The sequence below is a fragment of the Trichoplusia ni genome, chromosome 18 (genome assembly GCF_003590095.1).
Source record: "Trichoplusia ni isolate ovarian cell line Hi5 chromosome 18, tn1, whole genome shotgun sequence".
Lineage (NCBI taxonomy): Eukaryota > Metazoa > Arthropoda > Insecta > Lepidoptera > Noctuidae > Trichoplusia > Trichoplusia ni.
In genome coordinates this window covers 1644951-1668141 of record NC_039495.1, presented here as the reverse complement: position 1 = coordinate 1668141, position 23191 = coordinate 1644951, and the positions used below count along the sequence as shown (strand labels likewise).

General features: G+C 35.5%; 1 protein-coding gene across 4 annotated transcripts in view; it reads left to right on the top strand.

Annotated features, from left to right (window-relative positions):
- Nucleotides 1-202: 202 nt before the first annotated feature.
- The window catches only part of LOC113502760 (homer protein homolog 2), a 50261-nt gene continuing 27272 nt past the window's right edge, over nt 203-23191 (top strand). Inside the window, exons 1-7 of one of the 4 annotated variants that reach the window (XM_026884427.1) lie at nt 203-377; nt 11876-12032; nt 14339-14470; nt 15272-15463; nt 16538-16603; nt 18824-18969; nt 19698-19829. In XM_026884427.1, coding sequence (XP_026740228.1) covers nt 352-377; nt 11876-12032; nt 14339-14470; nt 15272-15463; nt 16538-16603; nt 18824-18969; nt 19698-19829 — 851 coding nt within the window. In that variant the 5' untranslated portion in view covers nt 203-351. Of the gene's footprint in view, nt 378-7592; nt 7793-11875; nt 12033-14338; nt 14471-15271; nt 15464-16537; nt 16604-18823; nt 18970-19697; nt 19830-23191 lie in introns of those variants that run through there. The other 3 variants (XM_026884426.1, XM_026884428.1, XM_026884429.1) reach the window with 3 other exon arrangements.

The following is a 23191-nucleotide window of genomic DNA, read 5'->3' as shown; positions in this document are numbered from 1 at the left end:
GCGGAACGGCCTCTGGCGTCGACTAGTATAAAACCTCATTCTTTCATAGATGTCAGCATTTGCGCTATGCTATAAATATTGATTTTTTACTTCGTGACCTATGAATTAACAATAAAAGCTTTTCTAACTAAAAGTGGCCTAAGCTTTTTTCTTTTCTAAACTAAATAATCGCAACTGCTAAATAGACTGAAAATAAATAACGAGACTGTAGACAATAAATAGTAGACAAATTACGGTTCTGGTAACATCGCTAATAATCTTTAGTTTATGGCAGACCGCCGCTTCTGACAGTTCGCGAGTGAAAAATTGAAAATTATGAAGTAAAATATTTTCTAAAATTATTGTGTTTAAATGACAGCAGGAAAAGAAACCATGGGGTGAGTAATATTCTATAATATGTAGAGCATTTATTGCAAAATATTTCAGCATCCACCATTTACGTGAAATTGAGAAAATCCTGATTCACGGGCACATTATTTTTAGGGAGGGGATGCATTTTGCCAATGCGAAGGGATATTTTAAGTTTTCTTTGAAAGCACCGTGAGCTTAAAGTTCTAATATTTTTTGTTGCTGTAAAGAAACAGCAATATTTTGGCATGTATTTGTTAAATGAAGAAATTTATTGCTGGTCAAATGAATTATCGTCGATGTCGTACTCCATTTACGCTTTAACGGGCAATTGCACATCGATTGCATACGATAGAGTGCTTTTACCTCGTCGTTAAGGTCGTGCGGTCTTAGCCTATTTATATATTGAACATATTTCATAGTTGAATGATCTCCTTAGGCAGTATTCTAGCCTGGTACTTTGCGCTCTTTAATCTGTCATAGGACTCGTAAATTACAGGACACAATAATTTTATTATTCTTTAAAATACCTATATTTTAATTTTCAATGGTTAGTTTGTGTAGGCATAAAATAACTCTAATAAATATCCCAAAAAATTAATTTGCTAATTATTAAATGTCACAATTTTTTATTTTGAATAAATTATTTATAAATATTTTTCCCTAACAGCATCTTTAATCTCGAATATTTTTGAGATCTCCTGGAGCAGATGTTCTTATCTATAAGAAGATATCATGGAAAATACAAACTTCACATGGCTATCAGATTAAATTGTACAAATGCATATCACTGAGAAACTTCTTAAAAATAATAACTAAATAAACTGCAATACTTGCTCAATTCTTGTAAACATATGTAATAAACTTTTATGCTTACTACAATGTAACAATGCCACAGTACATTGTGAGAAACTCACACACAATACACAAAATGTAATTCTCTTTTATTTAATGTTAACAACCACATAAACAGTTGTCATTTATAGTTAACAATTTCATTTTATTACGTGACATGTCGTAAATATCTTGTTGAAGATAAGATCTGATAATTTGATTGACAGGTTTATGCTGCAAATATGATGTTTTGTACATTTATTTGCCGTGACTTGGACGAGATAACTTCAGGATATAGATAGGTTTATAAAAATCAACATCAATTGGCACAATATAGATAAGCTATAAGTAGGGCAATAAATATACTTTTTGTCAATAGTTTATGAAAAAAAATTGATTGATATTAGTTGTGCCTAGGCTAGTTATATCTTTTCTTATACAATTTTAATAATAAATCTGATCCTTCAAATGATAAGGACATAGTAGGCTAGATAATTAATTATTACATGGCATAGAAGCTGTATTTACTCAGTCTGCAACTGACATGATAATGGATTATAATTCCTACCATACCTACTAATGATTGGGGAATATATTCAGAAGATAGGAGCCGTGGTCTGTAAGAGGCTGAAACCTTGTACCTAAAAGGCTGCTTTTATAATTAGTTGGTGGTTTTAGTTCTCTCAGCTGTTGTGATCAGAGGAAAATAAAAAGTTAATTTAGTCAAAAATATTGATACCTCATTATTTAGTAGTAATTTAAAATTTTGTGGAATAACTACAATCCTTATGACCATATCTAATGTTTTAAACAATAAAATTTTATAATTTACCTGTTACTAGTACTTTCAACTAATATTGTCAATATATTCAGATTATCCCGGTCTGATTAACATTTATTTAATTTTGATTATAACCTGTCAGTAATGGTATTATCTGCCTGACAGGCAGCTTCCTATTTTTATTGTAGTAGCATTTGATGACTCATATGTAAAGTGAACAATGTAAACAATACGTGTTTGTAATTAAACACTGTTATCTAATATTTATTGAAGTGGCCTTTGCTTATTGTAATGTACAGAAAAGTAGCAGAAGGTTAAATTGAATAGATTTTATCTTCATGCATACAAATAAATGTTCTAATGTACAAAACATTTCAAGCAAAAAGGTTATGGTTAAAAAATCTGCTTTTAAAAACATTCAAGTAACGGAAAATTAAGTTTATTCTATTCTGTTTTTAAATCTTTGTTTTAAGTAAGCAGGTGTTGTAGTAACATGCTTTTAAACAGCAGTAGGTCAGCTATGTCTGGGTATTGTTTGATTCCCACAGTATTTAAGTTGATAAGGGCTGCTCTCCTTTAAGTCTCTACCCCAAAGGGGTGAAATCCTGTCTCTACATTTTAAACGAAACTCAAACTTAACCATATTTGACTTTATTGTATCTACACTTAACTTTTCAATTAAAATTATTTCAAGTAAGCTAAATCATCTGTTAAATCAGATATTATAGTGAAATCCAGAAATCTCAAAGCTACGGAGATTCTCTTTCACCAATTAGCCCATAAGAGTCTCCATAGTAAAAAGTCCAATACAATATACTTGCCCTTCTGAAAATACTTTGTTTGGTACTCAATGGTATGTATTCAAACTATGTTAATGACTCCAGTGCGTGTGTACTTACATTGTTTACATTTTAATTATTGTCTTATCTCTGATTCATGTGTGAATGCTCTGCATTCTTTTATCTCATATCTTTTAGTGTTGTTATCATCCGGGGGTTGGAAGGTTATATTTATTTTGATGATATATTTTAGTAATTTAATAATTAAATTGATGTTTAAGTAATTGATAAAATTATTTTTATTATTTGTTTTAAACATTCTGTTCCGGTACGAGATAGTCCTCAAGAGAGAGTCCTGGAAGCATTTGGGTGTAGGCGTTTGTCCAGCAGAGGGACACAGTGGGTTAGATAAAAATGTTTTAGTTTAAAGTAACTTCTTATTCTATCGTTTTTTTTTGCGTAACTGGCATAATCTTAAGTTCTAAAGCAATCCCATTTAGGCAAAGGTAATTGACAATAGTCTGGGGTCGGTTTAGAATCGGTATAGCCTTTGTCCAGCCATGGAAACTCACTTAAACCATAACAGTGCACCAGATTATAACATTCAGACTAGCATACTTAAACTTTTCCCTTCATTGTTAACTTGGTCTCAGTTGATCACAAACTGTGAATTAATTCCGCAACTCTCAGATACCTCTACTAATTGGCCTAGTTGCATCACTCTCTCTACAATATTTGTATGACTTTATATCGTAAAACGACACAATTTGTCGACACAAACTGCTGGCCCAGTTTATTTTAATTACCAATCACTGTATTCTAGTTTTTCTGACAATAAATTGAAATTTGACTTCTGGTTGGAAACATGAAGTTAAATGGAATCAAAATCACAAAAAAAAAATCAAATCAGCACGATGAATAACTAACTCATTAAGAAGGGCGTATCTTTTCTAAAAGTGCATTTACTTTTCGATTTCACCGTAAGGGAATCGATATTATGTATTTTAGTTTTTATCAAAGCTCAAGATAAATCGTTTTTTGAACGGTTCTAAATGCTGACATCTTAGCATCATTTTGCTTTGAATTGGTGCGACTAGCAGCCGTGGTATTTATTTAAATGATGATGAGAAAATCAAAATTAATTTATTCGAACTAAGCTACCACCGTATAGCACTTTTTGAAGGACTCAAAAGATACCCACATACAGCATCCTAATAAGGACTTCTATGATTGTCCAAAAATATACAACACACGATAGTTGATGCAGTATCAAGTCAATATTTCCCAAAAAGAGGTGATAAATAAAGTCACAAATGTATAAATTCGTAGCTAGTTTTAAATGTTTATCGGCTTTACAAAATAGCCTTTAAAATCTCATTTTCCGCTCGTATCCAAACTTATGTTTCAAAACTAAAATCACAGATGGCTTTTGTCGAATTACCGCTGGCTCGGTGCTCCATCGGGGCTAAGCCAATCAATTGGACAGTCGTTGATTGTGCCTGCCAGCCGCTTTGGCTGCCTTAATACTCAAAGGCCGGACGTAGCGATTCAAAAACCTACTCGACAGAGATACGGAACCTCCTTTGTGTGCCACACTGCACGCTGCGCTGGTTCGTGTTCATTAACGTGCTGTTTGCGGAACTCTAAATTTTAGTTTTGATATTGTGCTGAATGTTTTGGTTTACACTTTCTAATACAAATTGTTCTCGATTTTGGAACTACAGCTTATGCTTCATGGTTGTTCAGATGAATATCTGTTTTAAAAGTGGATAAAAACACGATATATTACGTAGAAGTTGGGAGCGAGAAACTGGTGTGAAGTAGCTCAGTTTAGATCAGCATAGAGTCAAGAGACCTTTGCCAGTTGTGAGACACATAATATGCCCCATATAAATTTGTAGATTTATAATCTGTCCTTTCCGCTCAGCGCCTGGTGATTATATTAAAGCAAATACGCTATAACACTGTTTGCTATATCTTCAGCGCGGTTGCATCATTTCACGTCGTCCACGTGTCACCGCGCTTTTCCCACACAGATCCGTTAATTCTAATTATTATTAATCTTAATCTCTAACTGTCTCTTTGTCGCGCAACGTCTTGTTTCATATTGAAAAGATTTTTTAACTATTTAAATAGAATTGACTCAATAGTTCAATATATAATTCTCTTAGAACTAAAGGGAAACTTGCTTTTAACCAGAATTCCAAAGGTATACTATTTCTACAATGTATCGTCCAAGTTCGGACGAGTTCTACGTATCTATCGATTGAATTTCTTAGAATCCTCCATCTATCTATTGTATCTACCTACCCAATCTTAGCAGTGTTCCATCCGACCCTAATTAAATATTAACTGAACTAATTCAGGGTACTAAGAATGCGAGGAATGTTCTTCAAATCGAGTTATAACCAATGGTTATGGTTGGAAATGGTCTATTTATGTTAATTGCCCCATTTATATGGGGTATAGAGGTAGCATACAAGACAATAGCGAAAAATAGGCAAGTGTCTGTTGTCTAAAAACGTTGATCAGATTGTTTGAATATGTTGAATCCGGGAGATCAAACCGTTGCAGTCAAAAGTATAGATTTATTGTTTGAGTAAAACAATGTTTGAATAAAATTATCTGTGTTTGCCTTAATCAAATGTATGAGTGCAAGGAAAACCTACTGGTATGATAGACAATATCTGAATATCAAACATAAATGACATGTCTATACAAGTTGAATGCTTGTAAAAATACATTGTGCTTTAGGCTATTGTGTCCTACCAGAAACTCAAATTAACCTTCGAATTTAACTCGTACACCCTTCCCATTTATTACCTTGCGTATACCACACCTTTTGTTTAATATATTTAAAGTGACGGAAACCTATTTTTCATTGTCTGACCTGAGTCCCTTCTCCATTGTAAGTATAAACTAAAGTTTTCCTCGTTAGCTTCAGCAGACATTCAAGTATCGATTTTGACTAAAATTACGAGAAAAACACAGTCCAAACTCCGTTGTCCGTAACCTTTAAATATGTTTACAATAAATTACAATATCATTATTTTTCTTTGAATCTCAGTTGAATAAATTTTGAAGATATTTGCCATTTTCGTGTGCCCCTAGTTGCTAGTTGTATTGAGATTTAAAATAGCACTGTTTTATACACTACCTTTAATCAGCTATTTAGTGTAAGCGAGACGTTTATCACACTGCGCGTAGCAGTGTCTTGTTTCCACAACAATAATATCCTCCGTTCAGTGCTCATAGTTTAGGGCAGCATATCATTTATTCAAATTAGTCTACTAAGTAGCACTTTTTGAACGCAAAAATACAATGGATAACATCCAAGTTTGCTCTACACTTAACCCCCGTTTAACCTGACGCATTGCGATTACTTTAGGTCTTAATTTTGCGCTATAAAATTCGAAGTGAAACTTATAACGAGTTACAGTCACAAAGCAATTGTCCCTAGATCGTAGTTCAACGAACATTAATGTCATTGGAAGTTCACTCGGCTATCATTCTGAGTTTGGGTGCCCCCTTGTGAACGTTACCTCGGCAATGGTATACCCAGGAAGCTGGTAAAGGTGGATTTATATTTGTTAGGCGTCATGTGTCATGTCGTGATGCCTGCTCTGTTACTTTTTAATCCGCCGCGAAATAAGATGGGTGTTATAAGTTTGTCGTGTCTGTCTTATTGTCCACCTGTGGCATCTTAGCTTCTGAACTGATTGAGCGATTCCGATTTATTTGTTCTGTATTAAAGGTGATTTGTGTGCGACTGGACTTAGCATGTTTGTGTGTAGGATGAAAGTGATGAAGAATATGTTATTGGATTGCAGCAAATGTATTCAAATAGACCCATATTACTATCAGAAATCATTAAGAAACACACAATCTTAAGTCACTGGATGGGTCAATAGAAACAAAAGTTATGTAAAAGCCTATCAATTAAAAAATTAAGCACTATACTGGTTTTAATTCTTGTGGTCCAGTAGTCGAATTTGTATTCAGTTGTTTTGATTTCCAGAGCTTTTCAGGACTAGGTGTATGTAGGATACCGTTCTCACTTCCTTGCGTCACACGAATATAACTCCCCCATTCAATGTTTCACGACAATAGCGACCAATTTGACCTCTAATATTCAGAACTAAAAGTAATTAGTGATTGTTCGAAGTTCGCTGTAAACTAATTTTAATCGTTAAGTCGATTAGCGTCGGAAAATACTTGATTTTTGGTCGATTTAAATTGTTCTCAAATTGTTTTCTTGTCGTCCTTCTATTTTGTATTACGTCAGCAGAGGAGGAGAAAGTTTAAGTTCAAATGTATCATAAGTAAACGTTCTTGGGATAGATAACGTAATAAGTTTGGGATTTAGTTAACGAGAATTTATCAAGGTACCTAATTGTTTTATTGGAACGTAGGCAAGTAAGAGAGTCGTTATTTTCATTTTTTAATTCTTTACGCTTATTCAGTCTTTGATATCTTTAGCTTCATGTAAGCAATATATTATTCACGCTTTCATTAAGACTGATGAATTTTAAAGCTTTTTACTTTCTCTCGCATTTATGTATTGCGAGTAAATGGCCATAAATCTATCGGAAAGTATAACTGTCATATTTTATGATTCATTGCCAGTGAAAGAAATACCGAAACAAACTTAAGTGATTACTTTCCAAGTTTCGCGATTAACCTCACAAAAATGTCGAGCATGTACACTCGACCACGAGAATATAGAAACTTTTTGACACGAAATTCAACCTACTTCTTTGGAGATACAGCCGCTGTTAGCGACAAAGTGTTCACAACGATTTGGTGTGGACTGTACAAAGCTGAACTGAGCTATCTTATCAATCTGTCGTTTGTCATATCAAAAGCTGATATCGAAATACCTATACAACATAATAAGGTATTTTCTTCTTAATTCTCTAGTGATTGAAGGTTGAAAATCGTGTGATGGATGTGTAGAGTATGTTGTGTAGTTTTTGTATTTAGTAAGTACAGTTTACAGGTGTATGCGGTTTAGTTTTGTGGTTAAAATGGATTCGCTTATTGAGGAGACGTAAGTTAATTCATTTTTATTTGAATCTCCTTGTTGAGGACCGTCTTGATCATTGACCTGGCTTTTGGGATGCCGTTCTTACGCATGTAAACAATTTTATCATGTCATTTGGAGTAATATATTGTAATTAGGTAATTTGTTTTCTTCGAATTGTTGATATGGATTGCCAAATTGCTTTACTTTATTGAGTCAGACAAAATATAATTTTACAAAATGTTATTGAGGTTCGATTTGTCTCTGTGATTGAGTTCTCTTTTATAAGACTGATAATCTTCTTTTTCTTCTATAAGTGCCGCTCTTTTTTTACTCGGCTGTTCTAATCGAACTATTTCCTTTGCAAGATCAGATGCAATCGCGACGCCCAACTCTCATATAATTTTGTTAAATTGTGTGAAGTTCTTTTTACATTTCTTGATGTATCTGTCACTTAATGCACGGAATATAGAATAGTAGGTACTTTAAGTGTTGAGTAGTGACACAGAGCTATCAGGACGACACATTAGTTGTCTATTAAATATAATAGAGGCTATATGTTCTTGGTTTAAAGAAGAATTCACTCATTCGATTATCCTAGATCCTCGAAGTTACAAATAGTGAAATTTGAAAGCTTCACAAACTTAGTATTGCCAATAATTCGCTAAAGGTAGCCTGGACCTTATTGTCATTCAAGCAGCAGGGCCATACACGTAAGTTTAGCTAAGAGTTTCTAATCAGATAAATCCAGTAACTTTTAGTTCGATTCACGTACTGCTTTGGCGTCGGATACTTAAGATCGATACCTACATTTATTTGTGCTGGTTATTTTATGTAATCTGAGAAAAAAAAGAGTTCCCGGTTTCGATTCTGTCCACGTGGCAAAGTTAACATCGCGGCGGGATTTGGGTGTCTTATGTGGGTGTCTTTAAAACCATTACAATGAGACTGTTATCGTCTACATAAGACAGTTTTCCTGAGTATCCCTAGAGAATCCTACCTTAATATTTTTTGGGCTAGCTCCCTCCGAAAACAAGGCACGTTTTTGCCATATTTCATTTGATCCTGTTATCATTGGTTTGTCAAGACGTATGATTATAATTCAGCCCAAAAAAAAACTAAAGTCAAAGAAAAGAATTGAATTCTCTAAAGTCATGTCCACTGCATTATTAAGACTTATAAATCAACTTCTTCCACTCTTAATTCACCTCCGATTAACCTTGTATCCTTGCCTTGTCAAGGTTAAGAATGTCTCAGCATCTCTACTTAAACATGAATAAAGGTCACTCAATTTGCCCGCTAAGTATTCATTATGTTCAAGAAGTCAAGTGAATAAAGAATGAAAGCGACGCAAGGTGACAGTGATGTCTCCAACGTATTGTAATACGAACTCTTATTGTTGGTCATGCGACGGGGGTAATGTCTAGACTGCTATATTGATGTAGGTTTTTGAACTCTGTACGTACCTGTCTACCGATATTTTTATTGTAGAACATTTTTGCGCGAGTTATGCTTGTATGTGGGAATTGTACTGCTGTTGAAAAAGACAGCATGTCACTCAAAAATGATTTTCTTTACAGTAGGCATAAGAAATCTATTCTAATTGTCGTACTTGTAAACAGCCGCTTCTTAGAGTAGCATATTACAAGATATTTTTCTGTCCGTGTGAATGGATTATCTACGATAAAAGGCCTGTTGTTAGACAGAGCCTTACTTATTTGAAAGTTAAGATGGATCAGACACATGTATTTATAATGAACGAAGCTCAAACGGTCCTTAATTATGAGCAGGTTTTAGTAATCATTCAACAAATTACACAAAGTCATATTCATGAACTCCGATTCTTAAAATTGCATTACCACAATTAAGGTGGGCTTGGTATCAAAAATATTTCTAGATCCGTCATTCCCCTGCCTTTCAATTTTTTTTATTTAGGCTCGGTGCGGCATATCTTCTTTTTCCATACCTTTCAATCTGACGTTTTCTTCAAGCGCAGCTTGTATAGTAGTGTCAAAAGTTTTTATTTGAAATAGGCATGACTAGTTGCGCGGTAGAACATGTCGCTCCTATAGATAAAAAAAGCCAAAAAACTTCGTACTCTTGTTAATCAAACTACATTTTATTGGACAACGGAGGTGTACAAATTAAGCTCCACTTCTACAGTTGTGCAGACGTTCGGACTAACGTGATAAGTGAATCCTACGTCTGGACAATTATGCTCATACACAACTCGATTCTCGCAGCCTTGTAATGGAGCAATGCGGCTAATTCGTTTACGTGACAGTGAGCCGAGTCCTTTGTGCTATATATTCTGTGTCTAAAGAGGTTCTTGTTTCTGATGTGCTTTAGAAAGATTTTCAGAGTTTTATAAGAAATTGAATTGGAAAACACCAACAATTCCAGAAAGATTACCAAAAGGCTTCTCAAAAAAAAATGTTTTACTTGTTTTCGTCTATCCTTTGCCTTAATTGACGATCATTAGTTTTGGAGTATTTGTGATTATTAGTATTGAATTGAATATTGAATATTACCACTCTATCATAATGATCAAATAGTTTTTAATTTCTTCAATCTTCTAAACAGAAAAGATTTTGCCTAGGATACCTATTGACCCGAGAAATATATTCTCCATAATGGATAATTGGAATTATATCTCTTATTAGAAAAAAATGATGGTCCTAAACTTATTCCATATTATACGGAAGCCATTATCCGAGTAAGGGGATCCTCCCAAAGGTCATGGCATACTTTGTGGTCGGCATTTATTGAACAGCCTTTTATATTCATATTTTTTACCGAAATGCACAACGGAAAAATAAGGTTTGTTTTGCAAACCTCGTTACCGGACGAATTAAAGTGCTAAATATTAATTAGTAATTAAGTCACGCTTGGCCTGGTATATTCAAATTCATGTTATTCGTTTGTAAAACCAACCTAGGACATTCAAGTTTCTTTTGCCGTAATTCTTCTGTAATTTTCATGCTAGTTTGAAACTTGTTTAACATGAATTTTATGAAATAATTTCTACCGCCACTTTTAAACAAGTTTGACCTCAACACCTGTACGATGATAATATGATTATGTACTCACATTGACCCTAATTCCGCATGCGCATGTTTTGCCGACAACTGAATTACATCATGTAACCTGTTCCTTTGACAATATTACACGAAGCTGTTGAGTTTTATGATGACCATACGTGAGAACTTTGTCGTTTTGGCATAATGATTTGTTATTTTTGTATGTTGTTTGTACTTCTGTTGGCTATGTGACTTTGTGAATGTTAAATTGGAGCTGCCTCTCGGCTCATACCTATGATTTACGATAGTTTGATCGTTGAAAGTAGAAATCTAATTTCTAGGCTGATCCCCTTTTGCATTAAGTATAATCTTTGTGTTTCTTTTATATTTGCAAATAATTCAGGCTATAGCTGCACTCGTAAATGTTTAGCTTGACTTTTCTGTTTTGCTTGAATTACATCATAACTTCTGACCGTTAAACACACATTTCTCTTTGGACTCAGTCTAACTTTGGAATAAAACTATCCAAAATTTTGACCCCACAATAACTTATTGTAGTCATTGTGTGGAACCGTAAACTTGTGCTGCTAAGACGCGTCCATTATGCACGGGCATACGCTTTCAATACAAAGTCCTTTATCCCGTATCCCCGTGGGCTATACGAGTAAACAAAACAATATTACGTCACGTCCCGAGTCTTACGTACATCTTACTCTTCTCATATTTATCCGGCTTTTCATTAATATGCGCGCCAGTTTCCAATAAACTTGATTGAAGGAGGCATCTGTATTAAAAAGCTCTTGCGTGATGTTTTATTATTAATTTTAAGCTTATTATAGAGCACTACTTCTTCAACTTCTTGGTAAAGACAGTCTTATAAATATTTTCTGCGAAATAAGTTCATGACGTGTTTGTTTTCGAATATTGACTTTTAATGTTTAATTTGACTTCATTAAAACAAGGCTCGAAAGTGCTTAATTCCAAGAGTTCGGATTGACACCTATACATATGTTTTTAATGAGTTAATTTTTAATGTTATTTTTTAATTCTTGATGTAACAATCTTTCTAATACTATTTGTATTGTTACAGTGAGCAGCCAATATTCACGTGCAAGGCCCACGTGTTCCACATAGACCCGAAGACGAAGCGGTCATGGATGTCGGCCAGCTCGGCCGCCGTCTCCGTGTCCTTCTTCTACGACTCGTCCAGGAACCTGTACCGCATCATCAGCGTTGAGGGGACCAAGGTTTGTTAACTCAACAGCCGGCGAGCCGATGCCCCTTTACGGTATTGCAGTTTTGAGACCGAGACAGTGGATTTCACGGCGTAACGTGACGTCTCTGCCATATTCAAGCATTTCATAGATGAAGCAGTTCCTTAAATGTATTTGGATGAAACTATTGAGTGGACAGATTAAGCTGTTACTCTTGGTCTTTTAGGCTTGTTTTCTGGTTTCCCGCATTAATTATTTGATTAAGGTACAGATTTTTATAGGATGCAAGTTTTATGGAAAACTAAAGATTCTATGTTTGAATCATCATTGGCTTAGCCTTTTCCCAACTATGTTGGGGTCGGCTACCACTCTAACCGGTTTTAGCTAAGTACCAGTTTTTACAAGGAGCGACTGCCTATCTGACCTCCTTAACCCTTAACCCTTAACCTGGGTAACACGATACCCCTTAGTTAGACTGGTTGTCAGACTTTTCAAGCTTCTGAATACCTGTAACGACTGTCAAAGATGTATAGATGTCACAGATGCTATGTTTGAATATAGGGTGTTATTTTCAATCATGCAATTTAATTCTTCTTAAGTTAAATATCCAAATTTGAACCGAACCATTCTACATTACGTCATTAAGGATCTATTTAATAAATGAGACCCAGAAAATATATTGCTCTGTCGCCTCGTAAACATACACTTGCCTTCCATAGAACAACATCCCAACCAATAATGTGGACTGAAATCTAATGCATCACGCTGTGGTTTCGATTTGTGCAAACGAGCAATTAGGACCCTACTTCATTTCCTCGTGTTTGCTAATTGAACACTGTATTGGCACTGCTGGATACATTTTGCGACGTATCACGTTGCTGTCCTGACCGCAGCTATATCGGATTGCTTTACCATCTACATACGGCAAATGGTTTCTGGCAAAATATCGGCCTTGTGAGAAATCCATTTATTGCGTTTCAAATTTAAAAGTTCCAGATTTTGTGCATCGAGTAAACTTAAATCCTATATTCAGTCTTTTTTATTTGTATGTTTCTAAAGAAGAATATCGATTTTAAATCGCTCGAATAAACGAAATTATGAAACTTTCGAAAGCATCTGGCGAATGTTTTAGCTATTTGATTGATTATTCTGATAACGAAAGCGTTAAAGCGCTCAAAAACATTTAAATTATTAGAAAGGGGATTACACCACAAATAAATCAGATTATTGGCAATAAATAATTCCTTTTTAGTGGATTCTTAGTCCAGTCGGTCTTTTTTGTAAATTTAAGCTAACATATTTTTTGGAATACCTTCACGGCTATCCTAAGTTTCTAACGATGTCTATTTACATGTATATAGTCCAAAGAGCCTCTAGATTCCCCAAGGGTGTAGCGTATCAAACGCAGTCGCATATGACATTATTATTACATGACTGGGATGTCGCCGGTCAGGTAACCGAGGAGATATGATTGAGTTGGATACAATGTCTTTACTGTATATTTGGTTCGTGTTATTTGATAACACGTGAGATACTTGACTACTACTATACCGAGCATAGATTTTTGTGTTTTAAAATCTTGGTCTACCACCATCTTTTAAAGTTATTTTTACGTAAATGTGGAAAACAGATACCTCTAACTACTATTTGGCGGTAGGTCCTCCTAAAACGCCGCAAAGCTAGTTTGAGACCATCATTGCTTCACGTCTATCACTAGTTTCGTTTACGGAATGATAAAAAATATTCCGACTATCGGCATATTGATAGTTAGCAATTTGTATACCTCGTACGATACTTGTTAGAGCATCGAATATTGGTGACGATCAACTTCGCGATTAATCCCCCTTGTTAGTTTTACAAATTGCGATCTGAGCACGTACTCACAAATTGAATTTGATGGAAACTTTAAACAGTTTTGTTTAGAAATCTCGTCTGGGTATTATCATTTCCACTTGATGGACTAAATTCCTCGCTTTTAAAGATTATGTAGGGTTTACGTGGCTGTATTGTTTCGTAGAATTTTCACTAGATTTGTTTCTAGAGTAAACACTGAAAGAACGAAAACAATTGATGTTTTTTAAGCTTGGATTCGTGTTTCAAGTACAATTTGATGTTTCTGTGAAAAATAATCTTACCTTACGGGAAATTTAATCACCTTGATAACCTGAGTTTTCCTAGCATTTCAAAACATCCTCTTTAGCCTTATTTTTCTTTTTATTTTCTTATTCAGGTGTTGATTTTAATTAGGTTTAGTTCAATGGATGGTGATAATTTTAATTCCTTTCATTTGTAAAAAATGCAAGCTATACTGTGTCTATACTCTGAATGTTTTGTTTTAGGCGGTGATAAACAGTACTATAACAGCAAACATGACATTCACGAAGACGTCGCAGAAATTCGGTCAGTGGAGTGACGTCAGAGCCAACACTGTATACGGTCTCGGTTTCGCTTCCGAACCGGAGCTTGGGAAGGTAAGGAAATATAGACTGTATCTTAAAGTGGAAATTAGGACAGAAATATGTAACGTTGCTGAGGTAAAAGTAGACAAAATTGTCTGAGACGTTGTGGCATAGAGATTGGGAAGCTTTTTACCAAAAAGGTGCATAAGTGGGGTTTGCTAATTTTGGGAAGACATTTTTCGGCCAATGGTGGGATTTAACACCTAAGATAGACCCACGAACTGGTTCTGGTATATATTTGCTTTGTATCTCTAGTATTAGATTTGAGTAGCATGTAATATTTATGTTCTATGTTACATATCTTTATTATCACAAAATGGATTTGTGTCATTAATTTAAGTGGTTCTATACAATAATGTAACAGTATGATAAAGGCATTCATTCGACTCCAAAATTACTCCAATACACAATTATTGACTTTTCCGACAAAATAGGGTGTTGAGAATAATACTTTTTTTGTTTGAATAAAACGAAATTAAGATACTTTTTCATAACTTTTGTTTGGAAGTAAACTTTTTTATAATTCTAAGCTCTCGTATTTCTCGATGGTTAATTATTGTTATAATTATTCATGGCAATTTGTATATAAATTCTTTAAGTTATCAACTTTAAGCATTATTATTAACGGAGTAATTTTATACCGTATTCAATGTACTATTAAATAATTTAAAAATTGCTTGTTCATCTTTCAAATTTAACTTCCACATTTTTAACTTTATCATCTAAATTTATGGCACAAGCTGTTCATATCAAACATTCTCAAACTTGAGGGTTTTTGCTAGAAGAGTATCCTTCACCCACCCATTTCCACAGTTCATAGAAAAGTTCCAAGAGGTAAAAGAAGCGATCCAAGCTCAGCAATGCGGTGCTACTGGCAAGTCAGTAACGAACGGTAACAGCGGTGCGGCGACGCCGGTGGCCAGCGCGACCGCGAGCCCGCTGCTGGCTGGGAGGGCGACCGGCGGAGACGAGCCGCCGCCAGCCGTGTCGCCGGCGCAGGCCTTGGTAAGTTCATGATGAGCTGACTGTATCTTTAGTCAGGTATACCTTATTGACAGTATCTGCCTTAGGAGGACAAGTGCCTATACCCAGGTGAGGCTTCCATCAACTGGGACTGCAATAAACTAAGACCGCGGCTCCTGACTGAAATTAAGAGTTTGTCAAACGTAAATGTACTGTTGCCGGAAGAAAAATATTTATTTTGTACTGATCCGGCGACTGGGACCGCGGTCCCAGTCGCCAGAAGCCTCACCCAAGTACTGCAAAAAAGGTACAAGGGAAGGGAGAAGCACTCTGCACACAAGATAATTGTATGTTCTGTTGTAGCTATTCCAACTGCTTTTCGTCAAGTCTGCTTTATGTACCACAATAGTACGATAACGTTTAAATAAATAAATACTTTGTGTCAGTTAAAACATAGTAAATATTTTTTGAACAAGCAAACATAAAAGCACACATATTTCAAAGGTGATGGGATGGGATGGTATGGCGTATGGGTGTTTTGTTAGTTAACTCTTAACCACCGGACGTCTAAACACAATTTGATATAAATTAGGACATCGTTGTCCCACATATTGTACTTTTTCTCCGCTGGCCTGAAGGCGCAGTTAGTATTGTTTCCAGGTTCCTCAATTATTTCCATTATAGTCCACTGATTACTTAATTAAATTAATGAACCTATCAGTTTATATCCAGTCTTAAATACAGCAACATTTTTTATGCGCATACATAATTAGTAGTTTCCTTATGAAACATACAACGTTCTTCGAATTCGACTTAATTTCAGCGAATTAATATACAATATTAATTGAATTTAAATGCCAATAAAAATTGTTTTTCAAATGAAATTTTTTGTAGATTGCCGTCACTATTCTTTTTTTGTAAAATACCTAACACGGGATACTTTGGAAATTCCCGATAAAACACCTCTTTGACAAGTCAGATGTTCCCGGAACAGCGGTAATTAAGTAATGTTTTGCTACGGTTCTAATTTTCTTTCGTGAAAGTGCCTTTGTTCCTTATTAAGTAGCCAAAAATGTATTATTTACCACTTTAGTAATATAACATGTTTGTCAACAGCCAAAGCCAGAGGTCGAGGATATGTCAGTTCATCAGAGAGCCCATTCAGTGTCCTCCACTTTGCAGGTAAGACTTGATACCTTCACTTATTTATCTATACAATTTATATCAAATTGGTGTGCGCTTTAGTAATATTGAAATAACCGTTTTTAACTACATGCATGTGACCATACATACTATGGCACTTACTCTTTTTGTCTGTTTTTCATTTCTTCTGGCTGATATCTGAAATTGCCGATTTTGACGGGACTTTAATTAATATTGGCAGTATTGTACTGTAGCTTCTTTTATTTGAAAAGAAAAAAAAGAATGTTTTTTTTTAAAGATAAATAGAGTAGTTCTTTTTTGTCAAATTCGCTGGTATTTCATAAGGTAAGATTGGGTTTATCTAGGTGGCGAGTCCGATTCGCATTTATTTTTCACCCTCTTTATTTCGCAATTCAGACAAACGATTAACTAAGTAAACAGCATCTGTTCAAAGGTCACGTATGTATAGTTAGAAAACCACCATCGTAAAGTGCATGTACCGAGTGTGCAGATCTTATGACTCACGTTCTGTGTGAATACTCCGGACTCCGGATGTAACAATTGATACAAATTGCCGATGTTTCCTTATCTCTTGTAATGGGGGATTAAAGCTAATTTAATACTTTTGTTTAATGTTTGTTTATGTTTATATGACCATTGAATTATGTAAAGTGACTGGAAACGTATAGATTTAATGGTAATTTAGACTCGTTGGGTTACAATATATTGCAAGGTATCAAAAGTAAAATATCGTCGCCGATAGGGTTACCAGGCGTCTGGATATAGCCGGTCATAGCTAGTCTTGTTGATTGCTTGTCCAGCCAAAATAAATTGACTTGAAATTTACTTAGATTTATGATTGATAAAAAAGATTGATTTTACAAACTATTTTGTTCACATTACATATTTTTTTCTCCCAATATTAATACACATAAAACACTATAATTTTATTTTTGCCCAATTTTCTGGCTAAACTGGTCTGCCTGGCTGTAAGTTGCGACCTGGTAACCCTTGTCGCCGACAATGTCTAACATCCTGCACTATACAGTTCGCCTCATCTACATAAGTCTAAGTGTGAGACAAGACTGTGTTTTCAAATAAACTGCTTTATAAACGTTCATTTGCAACTGAAAGTTGTGTTTTGACCCGCATATTAAGCGAGAGAGAACAGTCTTGCCAAACGAATGTCATTTAAAGTGTACTGAAGTCTGTATTTGAATTTCAATGAGACTATTCTGATTGTAACCCTTTTGGTTACCATTCTACGTGATGTATTGATTTTTAAGATTCCGTACTCAATGGGTAAAAATAGGACCCCATTCCTTAGGATCCACTGACAGGAAATAAAATTATTTATTTTGCAACTAGGATAGACTTCATCACTTTTAAATGTCGTTCAATCAGGGGTCTTAAGTCCAGACAATGTAGTTTTCCGTTACGAGTAAATAAATGCGATATCTTTCCTGGATGAATCGTTCTAGCTAGTAAAGCATTTTATTCCAGATTATGTATCAGTATTAAAGTGCTCAGTGCCTGAATTCGGCATCAAACTAGCCGGTTATTTATTAAACAAATACCTACCTACATACATTTTTCTTCACACCCTAGTGTACAGCAAACCAAGTTAATTCAATTATATTTAAATGCGCAGACTAGGCATTACTGCCACTATGTAGCCTTGACTTATCATAAACGCAGTAGCAATACATACTTTATTGTTATAGATCAATGGTAATAAAAATATAACGTTTCGTCCATTATTTGGGCTTTCCTTATTTATTTATTTAAGGATCTCCAACAAAAGATATACACAAATCATGACATAGATGTAACGTGCGCGTCTTTTTATACTTATTAAAAACACGCGCAATAATTTGTTTGTTAGATTAGCTATAAGAATTTAATTAGGCGTTGTTTATTTTGTTGATTGTCTTTCATTTAGATAGTAACTGTCGTGAGAATGATTCATTATTAAATGATGTAACGGTTTACTCACGCGTATTTATCGGGGTAGCCCGACTAGTTTCGGACACAACCGGAGTCGCGGCGCCGAGACGCGGCGCGTCTGCTCATGATTAAGGATTGAGCTCACTGCGGGTTCTAAAATCTAGATAAATTGTTGAAAACATCAAATTCGCTCTTTGATGGAGGTGTCTGGGACATAAGAACATTAAAGAGTCCCATCTATACTTCTCTGTATTGATAACATATGATGAAGTGCCAATTACATGAATTCTATAAATATTTTTTTATCTATAGGGTGGGTACGCAACAGTAGGCCGCGCGCCCCGCGGTCCGCTCGCCTCGGCCGGCGCTCCCGCTATCGTGGACCCGCCGCCCGCCGACAGCTCAGAGCAACAGCTGCGGTACGAGAACGACAGGCTGAAGCTTGCGCTCGCTCAGAGGTGAGTGGGGATACAATGGCGCGACTGTGGCGACACTGTTGCCTGTCCGTGGTGCAACTGTCGCCTTTGAAACATCTATCCTATTTTGAAGCTCCTGCTCTAGTCAGGCGATGACAGTGAAATTACAGTTTTGCAATAGTGGCGTTACAGTAGGTCGACAATCTTAATATCGTGGACTGGTACAATGGTGCGATGGTAATCCGTTAGATGGCGGTTCAATTCTACTGAAGGAAGCCATGTTTCGAGACAAGGTAAACTAAAAATATGTTATGTCCCTAACACAACCTAGCACACCTCTAATGAATATCTGTTTAATAATTGAATATCTATTTATTCAGATACAGAGTAAGTAAAGCTTATGGTTTTGGTATGCTCTTGTAAATATGGTATCGGTATAATCATTGTAAGGAGTCCAGTGCTATTCGCTCAATCCGATAGCTAGGTGTTGGTGGCAGGCTTGTAAATATTTACGGTGTTGGTGACATTATTTTCGACATTTAGGTACATGCAAGGCGCAGATTTATATGGTCAGTGGTTGCTGCAATGTTCGAGAAACTTGTTACAAAAACCCATTTCTGCCAATAAGTTTATATACAGTCGACATTCTTTAACTTGATGCGTCGAAGTACGAAACCAATGTTAATCAGAATTAGTGAAAACTAAACAAATAAGAAAAAGTAGATAACGTGTAGGTTGAAAGCGAAGCTAGCATGTATATCCGTGTGTAGAATGGAAGGCGGCTACGCCACAGTGGGTCGGGCGCCTCGCGGGCCGCCCGCGCCCGAGGCCCCGCCGCCCGACGCCGCCGACCAGCAGCTGCGCTACGAGAACGATCGCCTCAAGCTAGCGCTCGCACAGAGGTAAGGGGGTAGACGGGATAGTTGCTCAAGGGTTGCCAAATAGTTGCGCGATGGTAGCACGGGTGAATAAACCTGTTAATGTGACGAGTAGCACTGCCTAGAGCTAGCTCGCCCAGAGCCAAGGGACGCTTGTAGTTGTGATAGTTGCTCAACTGTTTCAAAATAGTTGCGCGATGGTAGCACGGGTTAGTAGACCTGTTAAGATCGAGTAGAATTGCCTACAGCTAGCTCGCCCAGAGCCAAGGGGCGCTTGTAGTTGTGATAGTTGCTGAACTGTTACGCGATAGTTGCACAGGTGAGTAGAGGCCTATTTATGTGGTGTAATCTTTCGGAAAGGAATACACTAAATTCGTCAATAGTGGTGTAGGCTGCGCTTCTGTCTCCTTTAGACGGCAAGTAGTCGAATTTCAAAAATATAAATAGATCGAAACAGTTTGAGATAGTACACCCAATTCAACAAAACCTTAAGCGGTGAGTAGTCAAGCTTTTGTTAATGTTGATATTGAGGAGTAGTTGCGTCATAGTCGCTTGATAGTGGCACCACCTCACAGCTTTTATATTTGGAAGGTAAGTGTAAAGCTGCCTTTTATATGTATTATGTATGTATACAAATATTAAAGCTATTTTTTATACGTTTAGTTAATCTATGTATTAAGGGGTTTAACTACAACTAATAGTTATTTGCTTTGTATCTGAATTGTGTTTTATTTTTTCTTAATACATTTCGTACCCTAAGTATTTTCGCATATTTAGTTATTGTATACTTGTAAGTTTTTGACAAGTACTTCTTGTTAAAATTAAATACCGTAGTTCAAGTTTCATAGTTGAAATAAAACATGAAATAACAATAAAAGTTTATTCAATCGCAAGAGTTTTGTACAAACACTTAAAACTACAAAACAGTACATTACAGTCGGTTCTTAACTAAAACGAAACGTAAAAACTTTATGAACAATAATAAATAATTATAATTCGCCAGCCACTCATTACAACACCGTTCATCATATTCTTAATGAGTATGCTACGATAATCACATTTTGCCCCTACCACCTTCCTTTAAGTAGTATTGTTGAAGATAGATGGCGCTCTACGCCGTGTAGTGCGCTCTCTCTCTTCCACATCTGCTATTACTTAAAGATGGTGGTTGACCCTCTGAAAAAGCCCATTGATTTGCGTAATAGAAATTAAAACCCTTCGTGTTATGATTTTTTTAATACTGATATGTAAGGACCATGAAGTTACTATGAGAAAGGCATATATGACAAATTGACTTTTGTGTACTATACATTGCGCGCTGTTTATTTTTCTTCGTAAGCATGGTCTTGTTTAACAGGCAATGGTTACTGTACAAGTCTTTTTACACGCAGTTCTTATGAGCTCATAGTACCAGTTTCAAATTTCTATATTTTCATTCCTTTAAAATTATAACGATGAATTGCAAGGTCAAAAAGACTTATAAGGTTAATTTTAAGACCTTAAGCCATCTTAATACTGAATGATTATGGTTCGATTTATTACGCAATCAATATATCCTGGGCTTGTATTTTTGTAGTCTAATTAGTTACCAAAAAGTCAGTTTCACTTTGCGTAATTTGTTTGCACATCCTCGATCTATATCTATATAACAACAGCAAGACAATTTTAATTAATATTTTTTCTACGGCAAATAGGAAGTATGTAATTAAATTAATCTAACTTAAAGATAGTTTAAAGCATCGGAAACTTATGGTTAAAGTATTGCGAAGCAGCTTTTTGGATTACCAGTTGGTCCATTTGAACTTACGTACAAATTAAAATATTCAGTAACGTTTGACTCGCCGACGTTTTGAAAGAACTTACAAGTTAATTGCAGGTAAATGTCTTACATTTTCCTATTTTAATAACGCCTGTGGAATGTTCTGTATGAAATATTTGATAAGGTACACCGTTTATATACTTAGTAAATCATTATGGATTCTATTCTTAATTCTAATGTCAGCTTAATCCTCTCATTTTTAGTGTTTATGCCTTGACATAATCATGAGTACTTTCAACAAATGCTTGAATAAAAATAATTAGAATCATCTATGGTAGTTCTTCTCATAGATTTTCCGAACGGTGCAATTAGAGACATTCATGTAATCTTTCCCAAGCGAAGATAAAAATTGAAACTATTTACCTGCAACTAACTTGACAGAATCCCTTTAGTGATCAAAACCCCCAGCTACCGGTACAAATCCTTCATCAAAATGTCCGAAGTCGTGTTGGTAATGTAGCGGTTCATGGGCTGGCTTGGCTTCATACTCCTCGTGTTTAGGAGTACCGATCCGATGGACGACCGCGTTGAAACCGTTCTTGTCGTCAGCTTCGTACTCCACTACGCGTTTTGTTCCGTCAGTTTCAACGAGCGTGTAGGTGCCTGGAGCAATGGATCATGTTGTTAGTTCAAAATCATAAGTGTTTGTTTTAATTCGGCCGTACAGTAACGACTCTCTGTGCGAATAATTTAGGTAGTATATAGGGGATACATAGAGGGTGCAAGATTGAAAGAATTGTCGTTTTTAAAGGGAGGACAATTGTGAGTTGAACATTGATAGGGATGTAAAAACTAAAATAAAACATATTTAGATAGTCTACTTTGCTCTTAAGCTTCTTCTAGTTATAAGCTTGTGTTACTGTGTTACTACTGTTGGGTTTCTACCAAAATATAAAATAACTTGGAAAAAAATAGCAAAACTTTTTACTATCTACGTAAGCAATATTCAACACAGGTAATTGCGCTGCTAATTCAAGCGTAGTCATTAATTATTCTGGATTCATCTTTCTAGAGAAATCGCTCCTACCTTAACGATTTTCAGTGTAAGTTATAACTTCATTTAATTACTGATATTTTATTGTTTCCTGCTGAATTAGTTATTGTAATCTACGCATCAATACGTTTAAGAATTGATTATGGGGTTAAAAGCTTTATCAAATATGAGATTAACCCTGCCTTAATATGAACTGTATTCATTTAATATATTGATTAATAGAATATTGGATGTTAGACTATTAACATAACACGCACTGTTTGTTCTTTAAAGCCGTAACATTTTTATAACATAATACATAAAGAGAACTAAAATAGTCCGTTCGAGTGTAAGTTTTCATTGATCTAAGGGATTTGAAATGGTTTTGCTACCGAGAACAATGTCAAAATTTGCTGAACAGGACTTTTTTGTCCGTCCTATAATGAATGACTGTGGACTTGCTTCGACAAGGTTAATGTATGCAATAGCTCACCTTTGACCTTGTCGCCGTCCCTGGTCTCCCAATGCTCCTTGTTGTCGCCGGTGTGGGGGTCTTTCACGGAGTAGTCGAATGAGTATTTGGGATGCGCCTGA